Source organism: Molothrus aeneus, chromosome 4 (assembly GCF_037042795.1).
Source record: "Molothrus aeneus isolate 106 chromosome 4, BPBGC_Maene_1.0, whole genome shotgun sequence".
Lineage (NCBI taxonomy): Eukaryota > Metazoa > Chordata > Aves > Passeriformes > Icteridae > Molothrus > Molothrus aeneus.
Genome location: NC_089649.1, coordinates 34,539,587 through 34,559,158, shown reverse-complemented (window position 1 = coordinate 34,559,158; position 19,572 = coordinate 34,539,587). Strand labels below are relative to the sequence as shown.

Here is a 19,572-nt window from a genome sequence, read left to right as displayed (position 1 = left end):
ATACAGGTTCTTATAATCTCTTCCTTAAGGTAATGGTATGGGTAACTGGATTAAGCAATGTGACTAATAGCTACCTCATGTGGCTCATTCCCATGCTCTTCCAGGGGTGAATTATGTCTAATGCTGAGTAATAGAGCCTTTGGTTGGATTTTTATATAATAATAGAATTTATATTGAGAGAACAAGCCAAACAAATTTGAAAGGCTGGTGAGTGGCCCTCAGTTTACTTCGAAGTGTCAGATTGTCCAGTATTTTTACCTTAAAATGCATGAATTTGAAAAATATTTTTAAAAAAATTGAACCAAAAAAAAAAAAGAGACCCATACACACAAGAAAGAAAAATCAAAAAAACAAACCCAACCCAGACCAAAAAAACAAAAACCACACCCAAGAATATATCTTTTTAAACTAAAACTTTTTCTTGGGTGTTTTTGGGAGGTTTCTTTTAATTTTACATTACTCTGGAATCTTTAGAGAATAATTAGCTGATGAAATGCAATAGGAGACTGGATGAATACCTCTTTCACTTCTTCTCTAGGGTAGAGCTGACCTATGGGTCTGCCAGCTCATTGTACAGCTCCCCACAACCCTGCACCCTTTCAGAGAGAGCCCCACTGAGTCACTAAGGAGCTGGGAAAGGATCAGCCTGCAACAGGACAGAGCAAAACCAGCAGAAGTCTTTACTATAAGGTTTTTATGACAGTAACAATACTGTCAGATAAAGAGAGGAGGCTGCAGCCTCTGTTATAAATGCTTGACTGCAGTCCTTAACAAAGGATGTGGCTTGTGTAGTAGATGTCCAAATAACCTGTGCTCTACCTGCATAATCCATGGCTATGAAACTCCATGCATCTAAAGAGATGTCTTTTTCTTTTAGAAAACAGATCACGTTACACATAACATTCCTAGCCATTTCACTCATTTGATTTTTCTAAATTCAAATTTTTGTGGACACAAAAAGAGAGTATCATATAAAATGATGTTTCCAGTTTATCTTGTCTGAAAATCTAAAGAACTGAGGCAAGATCAAAAGGCTGCTTTGAAACTGAACAGAAAAGAAACACATTTTCAAATATAATTAAATTATTTTGACTTAAAATAAACAAGCTGTGCTTTGACTGCTGTAGGAATATTATGTCGCAAGGGACATTTTAAGGCATTTAAAAATACTTCAAAAAGCATAGTTCTTAGCATTCACAGACAGGAAGAGAATTAAAAGCCAAAAGGTATAACCTGAGACTCCAACCTTGAGAAGGTGTTCCTGGCATAGTGCATAATGCTGTCAAAGTCGTATGGTTCCCCCAGGGAGTTCACCTCTCCAGGCTCCATCTTCAAAAAGTTATATTCCTGACCTACAAATGATTGATAATTATAGATTCTTTAATATCTTTTTCTGTAAAGATAAAAACCAAACACGAAAAGAAAAACAACAAAGATCCTAACCTAATTACTCACTGACATTCAGAAATCTTTGCAATTTGGGAGGAAGTGTGCGACTCTACTACGCCCCCTTAACTGATAGGGCAGACTTCTTCTGAAACACACATCAAATTTGTGTATTTGGATTTAGAAAGACTAGTTTCATGCAACAAACACATTAAGGCCCCACACATCATGATATGCTTCATGTACAGTCCATACAAATTTCTGGTTTGGTTCTTAATTCCTAAAAGAAATAATTTTGACAGCAAAGACTCCAGAAGAACCCTCCTCACTCATTAGACTGGATACTAACACTCTAACTGGATACTAAATCCAGCACTAAACTACTGGAGACTCGGCTTCAGCAAAGTCTGAAGCTTTCTCTGTGAGGCTTCATGTAATGCAGACACTACAAAGTCACATTTTCAAGATCCAGATGTTGCAAATTAACAAGAGCAGAACAGGAGAAAAGGAATTATACTTAGTTCATAATTCCATACCCTAAGTTCTTTGACCTAATTAGTACATCAGCAATACAAAGCACTCCTTACTCCAGTTCATATTCCCACTGGAGTCTTACAAAAAGACCCTGCAGTGACATTAACATTTTAACCAACATAAGCTGCATAATATAACAAAAACCAAATGCGTCAGCGGCCATGGCTTCCTGATCCCATTTAGTGATCCTCAAGCTCATGCCACACCACAAGAAGTAGTTTCAGTCAGAAACCAGAGAAACAACTGAAAGGGAGAGCATGCTGCTGAGGATGGCACTCCAGCTGATTTTCTCATCATAGTAAAAGAAAAGGGGAGGAGCTCTTATGGCATCTGCACAAGTCAATAATACAGTGAGACAAGAAAGAAGGCTCAAACATGCATGACATTTCAGAACTTTAGAGACTTAAGGGAGCGTGTATCAGCTGCCAGTCTCCTTCCAAGTCCTAGATGAAGTGGCAAAAACTCATTGTATCTCAAATATTTTAAAATATTTTCTAAAGAAACAGACAAATACACTAAGCTACTCCAAGCCTACTTCCCTCCCATTTTGCCTACCCAACACAAGCAAGGGCACAAACAGCTAGGGTGGCAAAGAGCTGACAGTCACAGTTTAAAATTCTCAAGTTCCTCAGATGCTTTATCTCAACAACACCAAGGTCACTGACTGAAGCTGGATGTTCTGTAGAGAGTGAGGTGAATAAAGTGTAAACTGCAGGACCTGTGCCTGTCTCCCATAGACTGAAAGTTCTTCACCTTACCCTCCCAGGTCAAAGCCCCTTGAGCAGCTACAGACATATTTCTACTTATCATTCACTAAAGCCTACAGGAGAAATGCCCTTCCTCAAGCACAGAAATAGGACTTGTAGAGAGCCTTAAGAGCAGTGGCTTCTTTCGAAGTTTTTGAGCATGATTGTTATTTTGCTCCTTCTAGCCCTCTATGTTAATGGTCTGCTACTTGTCCAGACCTTTGGAAAATATTATACTATAATTTCAGTATTTTATTTGTCAATCAATTTGAAATCAGTCAAGGTAAGAAGAATAGCAGGTATAATTGCTATTTCAGCTATTCAGCACTCAGTTCCAATGGAGTTGAGAAGATGAAGGAAACACCAAAAACAAACACACGAGTTTTGCTTCCCAAAATACTTGTCAGAATGTCTCACCAGGCTGGATGTTCTCTCTAATGATGGTGACATGGTCATCACGGTCTGGTCGTGTATGTTCATGCCAAAAACCTATTACGTGACCCAACTCATGGACAACTATGCCAAATTTATCACAGTTCTTGCCAATAGATATAGCCTGAGGACCATTTCCCCTTCGACCCACATAAGAACAGCACCTGTAATTGAAACACAAACACAGATGAAAGTTTCCATATGCCTACAAACCACATAGCAAATTCAATTAAAACTTGAAAAAATAGTATATAAAGATTCAACAGTTAAATGCACAATGTAATTTCAGATGTTTCACAAACTCTAGGTCTTCTACAAGAGCAGTCAATTATTCAAAATACATATGAGTGAGGCTTTTTTTGATATTATTCAAGGTCTTAAAAGATGTCAGCTTTGATCAACAGAATTCTCATTGTCATGACAGTCTATTCAGTCATTCTATAGAATGACACAGGAACTTGTTTTAAGCAAAAGAATAAAAATAAGCAATGCTCTGATGGCAGCATGCACCACCATGTCTTTGTGGGTCATGGACAGAAATGTTAATAATGCCAGGTCACAGGATAAGCCCATGATACTGCACTTTCAGTCACAGCTTGAGTCCAATCCATTTACCACAACCCTTCAAACCCAACCATGCAACCAATTTTAACCTATTTAAGTTTTCCATTCACCTATAATCCTGCAAAATCACCTTGAAGAGTCAATACATTTAAATGCATAAGTCCTGGAATTTAATTTGTAGTTAAAAATCTTTATGATTTTAATACAACACATGATGGCAGAGCAAGGGATCGATGGGAATAAAGTTAGGATAAGCATATATAATTGTGAAAAGGCAGAAAGAATCATTTTGTTTAAAACAGTTTAAACACTTCTGCAGAGCCTTCATGTTGGCCACTGTGTGGAAACTCTACAGAGAAAAATTGCAATGCAGAACTAAAGAGCATTAAAGATTATTTATGGCATAAAACTAATCAATAGGTTATTGAGACCTAAAATCATAGACTATTTAACACATTTTCAATAGTTTTAACATGCCTATTTTTTTGACTTCATATACATTACATGCTTCAGCTAGAAAAGATATATTTGGGGACCAAAAAATTTCTCTATATATTGAATATAGTTTTTTTCACAGTGATATTTAGGAGATCAACAGATATAAAGGAAAAACTGAAAAATAAATTATTATAATTAGTACCTTTTGTGACATCTCCTGCTTTACTTTTATTGACACTATTGATAGCAAGGGCAAAATAATAAAATAGGATTTTAACTACAGCTTCTCTTCCTGTCCTTCTTACTTCTTTTGGACCAAATGAGGCTCTAACTTTTTAAGACTGTGTTTTAGATCACCTCTGAAAGCTCTTAGTGGTATTCCATAAATCAGATAGATTTTTAGGTGTCTGACAAAATAATTTAACATTTTACTCTTATAATAATGAAAAAGAAATATTGAGCATTCTCAAATGTGTTTAATGACTTAGGCCACCTCATCTGACAGATCTTAAAGAGGGCTTTTTTCAGAAGAAAAAAATTAATTGCAAACTTTTACATACTATTCCTCTAGGTAGTCTAACACTGTACATCTAAACCCCAACATACTGGGAATTATTTTTTTAATGCTAACCTGCTCCTAAAAAGTAAGCAGCCAGAGGGTGAGAGTTCCCTTACACTGGTTACTTGACAGATTTCAAGTACTCCCTAGAAAATATAAAGACATTTATTTAGTGTTTCTTTACATGCCAAGGAAAACAGAATTAACACCAAGTCTTAAAATAACAGCAGCAGTTCACACTTACAGAGGGTCATTAGGATTTGTTAGGTTGAATGTCTTGTCAAGCACACCAGTTACATCCAATTAAGCTACAACAATTTACTTCAACAATTGCACTGAGACAAAGAATAAGGAAAACTAAAATTTAAAAAGTCTATGAAGTACATTAATTTGTAATATTATGGGTTTGACCCCAGGAGTGTTTGACAAAAAAAGCAAGATCTCTGTGCTGCATGAGCACTTGTCACACCCCTTAAATTGAATCAACTGGCAGGTTTTAAAGCTCATCTCTTTAATCTTTATTTCACCAGACAGCACTTGGAGACAGTAACTATTTATGAATCTCTAATTCCATTTAATCAGTCTAGCTGATCAATGATAGTGAGCAATGAGGAACAAATGACATAGAGAAAGTGAAATGAATGGAACAATAAGCTCATTCTTTAAAGTAATACTACTTCACAACTACCATCAAAAATACTCTTGATACAAAGGAAGAGAATCAGGTAGGGACAATGTTGTCCTTTTTTAAAAAAGCTGCACCCTTGAAAATGTGACAATATAAAAATCATAGACCACAACATCAGCTTGTCACGGCACTGACTGTATGAAGGTGAGAATGAATTTCATAAGCATACTAGGATTGTGTATGATCACCTTTATGTTACACAGAGCAAGAAAAAGAGGTTCACAAAATTTCCAAACAAAATCTCACTCAGGAAGCAGAGTGTTCTTCTTGGTGAAAACACCTCTTTCAATCACAGATATAACTCCACCTATACAAAGAAGATACTGGCTTGACGAATTTGCCTTTTCTCAGGAATCAAGACACAATCGTGGTTACTAAATGTCCTGATTCACTGCCCCAAGAGGACTTGTTTGTGATGGCAGAAGTGTCTCCTGCATCTTTATCTGATCAGTGGAGATGTCCACACCAATGGTGTCAGCACACCATGCTCTAGATTGTGCCAACCTGCGCCTTGATCACACCCCTCCTGCTCACAGGAGCCACAGCACAGCCAGCAGGGAAGCTGTGCCAGCTGCCAGGGTTATTTAACTCCTGAGAGCATGAGTCAGCCCTCCCCTATGACTATTAAGCACAACTCTGGTTTCTTCTCATTTTATAAGAGTGATTGAGCACCTTTTATAACATGTTCTTTAGCTGAAGCATGCTACAAAAGCGCACCTCAGGCAATGAATTTACCTGTTTCACCAACTTTAAGAACTTGCCTGCAATGCCTTTTTAACACACTGGCAAGTTCAAAGAGGTTAAAATATTCATCTGTTCACTCTACAGTGTTTGGAGAAGCATATGAAAGAGATTTTATTTTCCTGTATCTCAAATGGATCTGTCAAATACTTAAACAAGAGGATACAGCAGCGATTGCAATGTCATCTGAATTTTATCATAAAAATTATAAAAGTATAAGTCTTCTAACGGAGAACAAATTAAGATCAAAGGCATACTGAGTTACTAGAACAATATAAATGCTCCTTTCTTTTTTGTTCTACTACATAAAAAGAAGCTTGATCTTGTACTCAATAATACTTATTATCACATAGTGACTAGGTGCTATCCCAATATCCCCTTTTTTGGCTTTGCATGCAGAAAAGTGCACTGAATGAGTCTTTGGGCCCTACCAATTTGATAGGAAGAAACACAAGGATAGAGAAGCAGTAGTGAGCAAATAGTGTTTTGAGTCTGTTACCAAGTAGAGTTTTTTTTGCCTTAATCAACTAGATTCATAAATACTTGCTGTAATTGGTATTAATGCTAGTGTACACTGCTTGATAGTAGAATCACAAACACTAGTATCTTAATACTATATTCTTATTTTCACATCTGCAGCTTATGGGTATAAATGACTATCACTAATTAGAAAATTTCAAAGAAGTGAGTAAGTGATTCAGCTATATTATTAAACCATATTTTAATAATTAACTTTCATCAAACTCAGGTTAAATAAACCAGACATGATGGAAAATAATTGTAGCTTACAACTTCAGCAGATTAAATTATTCTCATGGAAAGAAGGGATGTGGCCATAAAGCTTTTGACATTTTTCTGAACTCTGTAAGCAAACTAGAGAAGGTGATATCAAGGGGGATATAAAGCTGGTTGGAATATTACATGAAGTTCAACACTTTTTAAGCTTGCACTCATAGAAGACACTGCTAAATACCGTGAAGACAAGCACCTTTAGGAAATTATACAAGAGATCTGGAAAGGGAAATATAGAATTACTTGACATCTTAAGATGTGCAAAACCTGGTAAAGACTGCAACCAATGATGGGGTGTCTGTGTTGTGGAAAGACCTCTGGCTTTTTTTTGGAATAACATCCCAACCAACCATGTGCTGAACATGGCAGCTGTTGAGAAACAGGGAGGAACTGTGCTTAGGTACCTAAGAGGAAGGAGAGGCTACAAATTATATGAATGATCTCTTGCACTGGCTCAGTAGAAGTGACAACTCATGTGGACAAATATGCCCTAGTTTTGGGGCTATCAATTTCAAGAATGATGTGGACTAGCTGAAAAGAATCTCAAAGAGCAGTGTGATTAAAGGCCTAGAAAACATTATTCACCAGGAAAGATTAAATGAATTAAGTGTTTTCTAGCCCACAAGAATATAGAACAGAGGGGGGATTTAATAACAATATCAAACTATACAACTGATTTCTTCAAAAAGTAAAAGGAATTTCTTTTCTACAACCATAGGAAAAAAATTAATGTCCTTTAATTGCAGTAAAAAATACCTTGTTTAGCTATGCCAAAAAAATGCTGCCCAAACTTCCTACAATTCTTATATTAAGGATGCTGAGCAATACAATTCCTAGAAGGCTGTGAAATATTCATTTCTGAAGGTTTTTAGAACAAAGTTAGATAAACATATATCAGTAATGATATAGGAATAACTGTTCTGTCTTAAGAATACATTAGACATCTTTCTGAGATCCCTTGCAGTCCTATGGGTCTATGATAATCAAAACTTATCTCTTGTTCCTTGCTGATATGGAACCTCTCAACTTTAAGAAAGTCATGTATCTCTTATAACCAGCTGCTATATTTCAAATATGCTTTTTTAATCACTGCTCTTCTGGGATGATCTTCCCATGAACTGTTTCAAGATGTGATGCATTACACTCCAAAATATCCTTATTGTTTACAAAGGCTCAGTAACACTTCACTTGCTAGTGTGCTAATGCTGTCATACGAGACTTTTGTAGACACTACCACCTGAATTTCCACATATATGACTCTCCACTTTGTTTCAGTTAATGTGTTTTGTTTTGACTATGTGCTCTTTGGGGCAGGTTTATCATTTAGCTTTTAATTTCAGCAGTGCTAAGTACAATAAAGTCTCGGCCATCTGTGAATGTTAGCTGCCATGGTAGTACAAACAATACTGACACAATGTGCTAACAAACCAACACAGCAGGGTGCCATGGGAAAGAGCTGAAGATCAGTTCCAATACGACTGGCCACGCAGCAGAGAGTGTCTGCAGTTGGTTTGGTGTCACTTCAGTCTGGGCTCTTTCCGTGGAAAATCCTGCGTCAGCCCTGAATGCTGGTGGGTAATGCACAGTTCCTGCTCACCCAGAGAATGCACATCCCTATTTATCTGGGTCTTCCTGAAACAACTTGTGGGCCCCCAGAAAAATCATTCAGCTGTTCCTTCTGTTTGGCCTGGCTTTATTTCATCAATGATGGACTTTTCATAGCTACACTCTTCTTTGGTTTTATTTTGAACTTGTTACAGCCCTGGTAAATTATCTCTATTTTGCGAAGTACCCTTCAATTAAGCAACATTAATGAAAAAGAGCAAACTAGACTTTGGGGGTGAATACTGAGTATATTCCAACCTTCTGGTTAAAGCTGGTTATAATCCCGCCTTCCCCATGAAGTGATTTGATCTCATGAAACATCAAGCAGCCTAAGGAACAGTTCTTTGGCTGGAGAGATTTTTTTGTCATTTGGCTTTGGGTATTTCGAAGTTGTAGGATTTACATTTGGCAGATACCCCCACAGATCTCTTTCTAAAGTGACTAAAAACACTTGTACTTTTCACACTCTTCTGTTTAAATTGCTTTCTGCCTCTGTGAGTGCAAGGGAACCATCATGATTATTCTCTGCTTTCCATTTTTCTTCCAGCTGTGTGTCAGTATCCCTGAATCTTACTTAATGGGTGAATCCTATCTCAGGGCTGTCGTCAACTAAAATAATGCCCATGCTGGCTCAGAACAAAAGCGCATTTCATTTGGCACTGTTTCTAAGGGGAGTCTACAGCAAACCTACAGTGGCACAAGAACATGACAGAATAAGCTCCCCTGCTGCAAGGATCTGAGGCTCACAGGCTTTTGGGGGCAAAGGCAATGCTTTTTTTATACTTTCAAATGTAGCCCAGGAGTAGATTTTATTATGCTGTCCTATACCTCAAGAAAAATACAATGGGCGCTTCAAACAGATAATTCTACATGTAATTTTAGAGACTCTAAATTAAATACATCCAGGATCATTCCTACAACACAAGGAGGTCCCAAAACTTTTTTTCACTACCCTATCCTATTATGATTCAAAAGTAGACATGTAAAGGGCTCAATGATCAGGAAGTCAGTAAGACAGAGAGCTGTTCACTGCAGAGCCTACAACTCAAACAGGAGGTGACTGTCAGAAGTACAGAATTTCCATAGGCAGTGTGCACTCTTCTTGAGAAATGAACACGGTGCACTCAGGAAGTTCACTAAGCACCATATAAAATTAAGAATTCTGAGCAGAATAAATAGCAAATATAGCTGACAGAGGCATTTGTGAGCAGTAATATCTGAAGATGAAACATGATGATTAATGGAAAGCTGCACTCCTGAGTAATAAAACCTGTCCTGTTCACTTTTACACACCAGTGACCCAGAAGAAGGAATCTGTAAAATGGCCATAAATTTGATGATTAAACAAATCTGGGCAAGGACAGTCTAGCAATATGAGAGTCAAAATTACAACAAATAACAATTTAGCTGGAAAAGGGATGTGGGGTAGATGTCCATATTTAATTCAGCAGTAAATATGTGACATGGAGAAAGCTAAGAATAAACAAATAATAAACCTGAAATACCTTTAGAACAACACATATGAATATTGGAAGCATGACAGAAAGAAAGAAATAAGTAATATCTATATGTGTATATATTAAGATAATTTTATCTAAAAATACACCAAAGAGGTGCAACTTTACAAAGTTACCACACATACCTGTTCCAATGAACTTAAAAAGCCAGGCAGAACACGTGCATCATTGAAATGCATTAATTATTGATTTTCCTGTGAAGCTTATATTCCCTTTTGGGTGCAAAGCTGACAGACGTGGCCGAGAGCCAAAGGCTGAGAGCAGGACTGTGTGTTCCCACAGGTGCACACTTACCCACAGGGCCTGTAGGTGAAGACAATGTAGCTCTCCTCATCGCTGCGCTCGATGAAGGTGACACAGGTGTACTTCTCCCAGTGCCGCATGGCCTGCTTGAACATGGCGCGCTGCGTGCCTGCAACGAAAAGTGCAGCAGGTGAAACCACAGCAGCCTCCCAGCTGCACCTTCCTTCTCACAACCAGTACTAGGAACATGGGCCTGGCAGTAGTCAGTGAATCACAAAGCCCTGTGTGTCCCAGTAGGCCCGTGTACGGCAAGATTCCAGCTAAGGGATACTCAGGCCGTCAGTTCGTCATAACAGATGTGCCTGCAAGGGGGCTCACACTGCCTGACACACCCCAGTAAATATAAATCCTGCCATAAAGATCACGACTGTGTTACACCAGAGGAAGACAGCAGAAGAAATACAGCGTTGCTTATGTGCCTTCATCAGCACAACATTCACTAAGTAATTTCCCAGATGAAACTATCAAGTGAATCACACTGGGGGAGAAAAAAAGCTCGAAAAAACAGAAAGTAAAATAACAACCAAAACTGATTAACTTTACATCATACTTATCTATCTAGTAGAAACAAAAAAAAAATTTAAAAAATCCTACAGCCTTCCAGTCTGGACACCAGTTAAATCTAAGCCATGCCAATAGGATACTGGTAAAAACATTTGATTAAAATAAGGCTGTCGTGAACAGGGACAAGTCTCCCCTTCTTTGCATCAAAATCTCAGAAAACAAACGATCCACCAAAAGTGGGAAATTCAGAATTTGGTAAAAGCACACCTAGATATTTGATTTTAAAATGAGAAATACATTCAGAAAAGGTCAGAACTATTCCCTAGATGCAGAATCATCCAGGCCAACTCTCAGCACAAAACAAATCTTCAGAGAGCAGAGCAATGTAATTTCATTGTGTGACAAAAGACAAAGCTTACTGACATAGAGGCAACATGTGAGAATATATCTGTATTTCTTCTGAGCTGAAAATCCACAAAGAGTATTATCTGGCAAGAATATGCTAGCAGAAATACACTCACCTTGCAGGTTAAAACATAAGATAATTAAACAAACAAAAAAATCTAACCTTTTTAAAACTTACAGACAACAAAACCTGAAACTTTGTAAAAAGAACAAGTTCAAATCACATCAGATTCTAAAAAAACAAATAAAGGTTATTCCATCCCATCTTGCCCTTTTCTTTTATCTTTAAGATGTTTTTTCTAAGCTTTAGAATTTATCTTTGATGATGAAAAAGGCAAAATCCTTAATATGGTGCTTTCCTACAGTTTCCTACAGTTATTTCAGAAGACTAATCCTAATGCAAAGGTCACATTTGGCACAGTACTATGTAAATAGCCAAACTGAAAGCCTGACTGTAGCTGTCAGTTTGAAAGGAATGACTCTGGTTTCTCCATATACAATGTGTGAGCATTTGCATGTTTCTTTTTGTTCACTGTATTATCATATACAGGGAAGATACTATTTCATATATTTTCCCTTATCTCTTTGCTTTCCTTGCTCCGTTTTTGTTTTAAATTATCTCTTACATCCACATTGATATTAACCTGTTTACCTTTTCCAAGGATAACAAATGTTCTTACTTTTTCTACAGTTTTCTGATAAGAATTTTATATCTAGGGCATCCAGTCTTTATTTCTGTCATATACAGTGTCTGTGTGTACCCATCTGAAAACCAAATTGAGGAATGCCAAAACACATTTGAGTCAGTTTGTTAAGTGAAATCGGTTTAGAAGAATACATGGCACACCAGTTAAACTGAAGATATTATTGTGCTAAATATACTGCATTAAAAAAAAAAATCCTTGATATTCAATTACTTAGGCTCATGGAAACAAATATGCAACAAGAAATATTAGGTAAAGAAGCAGAACTTTCCCTCTCTAAAATGTTGCTATACATTTTTTATTATGTAGCTTGCCTTTGAAAACAATTAAGTATAACTAATATTTCAAAACAGATGTACTTCAGGCCTGTTCCAACAGAAACCCTTCTACTGACTTCCATAACATGACTTCACTTCTAAAAATTAAAAAAAAAAAAAAAGTAAGGCAATTTTTCAAAAATTATATTTCCTCTTTTCACACAAAGCACAAAGCTTACCAGTGAAATTTCCTCCTATTACATATGGAATGACACCACCTGGCCATATTCTTTCTGTTCGTGATGTAGCAGCTCTGGGAAATCGGTTTTTCTCATTTTTCCCTGAGAATTTTAAAGTAGTTCTTCCTTTAGATGTATTATTTTGCTCAAAACCTGCAATGATAATTAAAACACTGAATGAGATCACACGCACATGAAAAAGGAGAGCAATTCTTTTCTAGCAAGTCAAACTCAGATTTCTTTATACCCTTTCAAAGCAGGACGTGGCTGTTACATGACAGTCTATTATTACATAGTTTTCTGAGAAAGACATTAAGTCTGAATCTTTATTTTTTTGGAATATATCTAGAGTAACAATCTCGCACATATGTTTATCAACTGGAATGTACATTGTGTAAGTGCAACTAAATTTTCTCATTTTATAAAAATATTTAAGAAATCACACTCCCTGTGGTTGTGGTGGTGTTTTCTGCATTCAATTTTCTCCAGCTCTTGTTTTGGTCCTTTTTTTTAAATAAATGAAGTTTTTTCCAGCAAAGAATGTCAGAGTTTGGACAGACTCAAACTAATCGAGACATTCACTATCCCTTTCATTTTTATTGTATGATCTGGAAAAAGCAAGTACAATGACCATCTTTAAAGCACTGGACAGTAAGAAATCATACATTTTCCATAAAATAACATTTGGAAACCCACAGGTAGGTTTTACTCATCGCTGGAATTTCTTTACATGAGAAAAAAGTGTCTACCATTTTCAGGGATACTACCACAATTCATCCCATTACAGGCAAATCTTTCTAAATCAGCTGAAACCTACTGTAAGAACAGAAAAGGAAAAGGGTAGTTAGACAAGGACTTGGACACCAAAACAGGCGTTTCTGAACAATTTGTAAGTTGGTTTGGAGATCTGGCCAGTTGATCAAAATGGATCCCTCAAAAAGTGGTTAACAAATCCTACTCAGTGCAGTTGAAGCCTTTTTTCTTATTCCTGGTGGAAGATTACATTTTCCCTCTGAGAGAATCCCCTGTGGTACCAGCTGCACTTGAGTGTTAATGACCATGTCAGAACTGGGGAGGATTCCAGGGCAGAGTCATGGTAAGGAATGTCGGCACAGCCCCAAGGCTGAGAGAGCAGCAATAGGAAGACAAGGAAGAAGCTATAGCACAAGGCAGGGAGGAAGCTCTGATACTTGGGAAGAAAAGCCTGCCTTTGTGACAGCCAACATGCAACTTGAATTGTACCAGGAATAATACAGAAAATTACAGAGTTAAAAAAAAGAAACCCACCAACCAAATACAGGTAAAGCAAATTATTAATTTTTGCAATTAAATGAGTGTGTAAATGAGAATTACACAACAAATTACACACAAAGTGTCTACAGTATAAGCAGACTCTTTACGGAAAACTATTTTTACACTTAGTATGCAGTCATTACTGAACCACATCACACACTTATTTAGATGTTTTACCATTCCAAATCATTTTTATTTGTGCTCTTTAGAAGTCCAAGCAAGAAATTTATTCCAAACTGCACCCAAAAGATGACAAGAATTTATGCAATACTAAAATTTTAATTCTCCTTTAAAGAATGAAGATTACATATCAAAGCACCTCTGCAAAGGCAGTTACTGTGCTCCGATTAACACAATGTGGTGCAATTACAATGGAGTTGCACATAATTTCCTTTTTGAAGTGAGGTTTCACACAACATTAAAGTGATGTCTTCCTGCATCAAATATAGAGTGTGAACTCAGCCGGAGTTAGGGGGGATTCCACCTCCATGTGCTGCTCAATTTAACTACATTCATGCTGACAAGAGTATGATTAATATAAAAATACGCTTGTTCAGCACAACACACCACAAATGCTTTACAGTATGAATCATCAGAGTGCCCCACCTGGAGCCAGAAAAAAGTAGGAAACAAATTAAATTAGAAGCTTTGCAGTATACTCTACTTGCAGTGTAAAGACACTGTATTGACATTAGTTAAGCCCATAACTGTGAATGCAGTCATAAAACAAAGTTAAGCAATTTTTAATATAACATTTAAAACTATGTGTTTTAGCTTTCAGATTTCATGCTGGAAGAAGAACGCTAAAGAGTTAATCTCTTCATTACTATTCTTGCACTAATAATTTTATAATTTGTTTATGCCAATAGTAATATAAAAAGGCTTTAAAGTGTTAAAGTACTATCATCATTAATGTTCATGATACACTATCACATCAGGCAACTTGCTAATTTAAACAGTGAAAATACCAGAGCCAAATCTTCTTATCCTCTCTATAAGCTGATAGAGGGCACCGCGTTTTTTTGACATTCCATGCTCTCCAAAGCCACCTTTAAAAATAAAAGAAAAAAAAAGAAAGAAATTTCCAAAAGTTAAAACTGTGGAATTTTACAAACACAGCAAACATATTAGCCTAGAGAGGCATCCTAAAGGAAGCTTCATATTCTTTGATAATTTCCATAAAAACATTAACATTTCAAGTACTCTTGACAATGCAATAAAAACACATGATTAGCTGAAAATTTTTCTAATACGCGTTCCATGAATATAAGCCAACATGTCTTTGTTATTCAGGCAAGTCATGACAATTACATCATCTAATTATTATTTGGAGCTTTTTTTCTTCCTGCTGACCTTGACATCCTCAGAGCCATATTGATTGACAGCTAAAAGGGTTACTCTCAAAGAAATTTCCTGAATGCATTCCATAATTTTCTCATTTCAAGGGAGGGGAAGGAGAAAAAGCAAACAGCCAAAGTTTCATCAGAAAACAAACAAACAAACCAACCCAGCAAAACTTAATATGGTTGATTTTGCCATGAAATATTTGTTTTTCTTTGCTAGCATGCAAATAGAGATGTCAATGCACTTTTAAGGCCTTGAAGCATCACATGCTGGTGTATATTGCAGTAAGACCTGGCAGGTATATATACATATATGTCTGTGTAATTACAGCAGTCAATGAAAGCCTAAGATAGGAAGATGTTTATTTTAACATTTACCATGCCATTTACAGAAATAAAACACATTTCTGGGTTTACTGCATTTGGGTCTGCTACATCCCCCCTTCACAAATAAACCTTTTGCAGCTACAAGTGGCTTTTCAAACACTAGTAAAGCAGAAGCAATAACACTGACTACACTACATGAGTAAATTAAATAATTCAGAGTTGTTCTGAAAGTTTTGTGATTTTAGAGGTTTGCAGTAAGTTCTATTTTACAAGTCACTACTTGTTATAGGACAAGAGAGTTTCTAAACTACCTTAACAACTGAAAAAGTAAAAAGATACGAAAAACCAGACCACTGAAACTTCCAGCACCACTAAAAAGGCCTTTCCCAACTTTCTCTAAAAAATTTTAATATCTATGCAGAAAATGTATTTTTTAAGCAGCAACTTAAATTCATATTACAGATGAGAAAATTCCATATAAGGCAAGTGAGTGTGTGGCTGCTCAGTGAATAACAACGTGCCTAATTATTTGCATTACACTGTCACATAGCTGCTGACTCCCTTGAGAAAAATTTTCCAAATTTTTAAAAACATTTTAAATATATGAGGTAATAGATCAACACATTCCTTTCCAACAAGTTACAGGGTAACTATAACATAAAGTGCAGAGGATAGAACATTGATCATCATTAATGTAATTGTCTCTCATGTTCACATTCATCTTATAAAATAAGGCTTATAGCTAAGCATTCCAAATAAATATTTAAAAATTCATTATAAGCATCAACTGTCAAACATAACAGAAAACCCCTAAAGAATCCATTAGTTACTTAAGTGTTGTATTATATTTTTAGGGAAAAAAAACCACCCAAAACACTCTTCTGTCTTATTGCAGTCTGTGTATTTAATTTAGTGAAAAACCAAAAAAGTTTCTCACTTAACTGAGCTGTCTCACATGCAGCCTTGCCAAACCATATAGACTAAAGAAGTTTTAATTCCTATTTGCTGCATCCTCTCATAATTCAGGCAGGATAAGGAGGATACTTTTGGAAGTCTAGACTTATAAAACTATACACATAAATGTTATCAGGTTTACTCTTGTTTTCTGTTTACAGTGAATATGCATTTTGCTTGTACAAAATGAAAAATGAAATGACAGAGACATACTCCAAGAAGCTCACAGATTATCTAACCTCACAAATCCAGGCAGATAATCCTCACAAAAAGGAGCAGTCACACAATGTGAATCACAGCCTGTGAGCCTCAGGATTTTAATTAGAGTTTCAATAACAACTGTGACTCCATCACTTCCTCTTGATGGTTTACAGCCAAGTATCTAATCCTTCTACCTTATATCGCCTTTAGGCTGTGAAAATCTACAATAGAAAGTGCACAGAAATCAAGCTTACAATTCGTTGCCATTGTGTCTGTAACAAAGACTAAATTTTGTATTCTAGATTACAGATACCTAGGATTGCTTTTATTCCTTTTCCAGTTGCTACCCAATACTAATGAGCTAGTTAGAATTTTACTCTTTTGGAATTAGGAGAGATGAGCACACAATTCCAAGATTACACATCAAGAATGTTGTAAATTTAGAAAAATAAATTACATATGTGAAGTGTAAAATTGACTTCTCTAATGCTCTTTTTGGAAAGATCAAGAATGATGAGGGTTTGCTGAGAGCAGTTATGAAGTCATTAACTTATTAGAGTTTGTTCTCCAAAGTTTAGTCCCACTGATCATCACAATTGAATTGACTCTTGTTGTGCAATAAAGGTAGAAACAACTGGTGCAAATGCATTAGCAATACTTAACAGGGTGATCCAATATCCTGAATAGGATACCATCCACAAGAAAACATAATGTGTGTGTCACAAAACACATAAAAAAGGAAAAAACTAAGTATTAGAAAATTAAATATAATTTTTAAATGCTTAGAAATTTGTGTATTTGTGTGGAAATTAAAAAATAATAACAATTTTGCAGTTCAAAAGTAGAAAAGCAAAAAGAAGTGGGAGTCAGCAAGCCAAAGAAATCACTTGACTGGCAAGGGGAAATGACCGATGTTGTTCTACATTTTTTCAACAAAACTAGTGCCTGAGATATCTTCAAAGGCAATTAAAACTATTTGTTTGGAGGAGAGGAGAGCAGAGAGACCACTAATTCTATTAACATTTTTAGATCTAGTCCAGATCTAGATGTGATCAAAATTTTTCCTGTTTTGGAAAAACAAGTAGATGTAAAAAGAAGATAAATTTTCAAGCTGTCATAAAAATACTCTAATCACAGTATCTACCTAGAATGAATAAAAATATTTTTAAATATATCAATATTGAAAGCTTGAATTCAAAATTGATTCTTTGGTCTGAATTTTTTTTTCCACATATCAGGAATAAGTTATGGTAGCTCAGTTCAGGCATACATAAAACATGCTAAACTGAAAACAAATTTCAGTAATAAATTTTTACATTTTTATAACATTTTTTCCAGACTTTTTCTCAGTAAGTTGGCTTTTTTTTGTATCATAACCTGAAAGTTTACAAATTCTCAGTTATCAATTTACTAATCACAGCCTGAAAGCATAAATATTTTTAGACATTAGACAGACATCCATTTAGGCATGGATTATGTTTTCTCCCTTGCAAAAAGACATTTACACATTTAAAAAAATCTCTTTATCTATCTGTCTGAATACCCAGCTGCCTCTGTTAATCAGATTGCAGCTTCTGGTGCTAATGCATTGTATGTTAACAATAGCACAGAAACATTATTAAATGTCAAATAGATAATTGGTTTTTAGACAAGGCATGTCTAGAAAGGATGATGAACACATTCTAGCGTTTCCTCTAGGTCTGGGTACAGAGCTGGACAAAACAGTAAAAAAAAAAGCAAAAGGAGAGGTTACAATGCTAGGCTTCCAATTTTGCCTCCAGGATACCTCATATGTTCTCCATAGCGTGTTCGGGCTCAGCTATCAGGAACTTTCAGTGATGAAATCAAAGCTTTGTACCATTTCCTTTCCCACATGACCACCTGCAGAGTAGACTCTAATCTACCTACAAGTTTCTGCTCCTCAATTCAACAAGACATTTTTAAACAGAAATGGTGGAATAAAATTTAATGTTTTGCTTATCTTTTCCCTAATGTGAATCTATAGCTTTTGTTTAACAACTTTTTTAAGTGTAAACTAAAGTTATCCAAGACATTATACTGACTTTCCACATTTAAAACACAAATTGTCTTCAGAATTAACTAACAGGAAAAATAAATTAAAACAAGTTTGAAATAGCATACCTGTGTTATGGCCAAGTCTTTCGTTGGAGTGCTGCGTAAGGTCAATCGTCCTGTCAATTTGAAAGATTTTTAAGTCTTCATCATCTAAGGCAATATCTCCCCAAAAGACAGCTTTAAATAAAAAAGAGCTCAATTTAATTAAAGAATTATTGGACAATAAAGCCAATCTGAAGAATATAATACCATGTTTACAACCTTCGGGAAAGTATATGACAAATATATATTTACATCACATATATTTCCTTACTGATCTACATTTTTATGTGGAGAAAATAAGAAAACTACCTAGTAAAAGACTAATAACTTATTCCAGAATCTTTGTCTATTTGGTTTCTTTGTACATTATCTAAATGCAGTAACTTAAATCTAGAGTCATTCTATAAATAATTTTTTAGCATGTAGTTTTCTCTATGTAAATACAACAAAGTATAAAAGACCCTGAGATGTCAATATTTGAACTATGAAGTAAAATATATACATTTCTGACAAAACAGAACCTTTACGTTTCCTAACATCTTTCTAAAAATAGTCATTATTGAAGGAGTTTTTATTACGTTTCAGTCGCTTTCTATATTACATTATGTTTTGCTCAGATCATTAAATCTATCTGTTTTCTGTTACCCTGAGAAAAGCAAAGCCCTAAAACCCTTTGTTTTTCATTCTCCCCTCAGTTTATTTGTATGCTTTCCTTTTGTAGTTAATGTCACAATTAGGATGCTTTCAAATTCTTTACTTTTCAAAGCTCCAATCTCTTTTTAACCTTCCTTTGGCCTTTTTGGTGGATTTCTTCTTCTCTCTTTGCTTTTTCTTTCAGGTTTTTCCTTTTTCACTTCTTCATAGGTAACTCATCTTCCCTAAGTTGCGTCTACAACTCAGTGGACCATGATACAATCCCACT

At 35.7% G+C, this 19,572-nt stretch overlaps 1 protein-coding gene across 1 annotated transcript in view; it reads right to left on the bottom strand.

Annotated features, from left to right (window-relative positions):
- Nucleotides 1-19,572, bottom strand: part of TLL1 (tolloid like 1) — a 124,997-nt gene that overhangs the window by 51,505 nt on the left and 53,920 nt on the right. Inside the window, exons 2-7 of the mRNA XM_066549052.1 lie at nt 18,675-18,785; nt 14,676-14,756; nt 12,415-12,567; nt 10,297-10,414; nt 3,084-3,262; nt 1,247-1,352 (exon numbers count right to left, since the gene is read on the bottom strand). Coding sequence (XP_066405149.1) covers nt 1,247-1,352; nt 3,084-3,262; nt 10,297-10,414; nt 12,415-12,567; nt 14,676-14,756; nt 18,675-18,785 — 748 coding nt within the window. The remainder of the gene's footprint in view (nt 1-1,246; nt 1,353-3,083; nt 3,263-10,296; nt 10,415-12,414; nt 12,568-14,675; nt 14,757-18,674; nt 18,786-19,572) is intronic.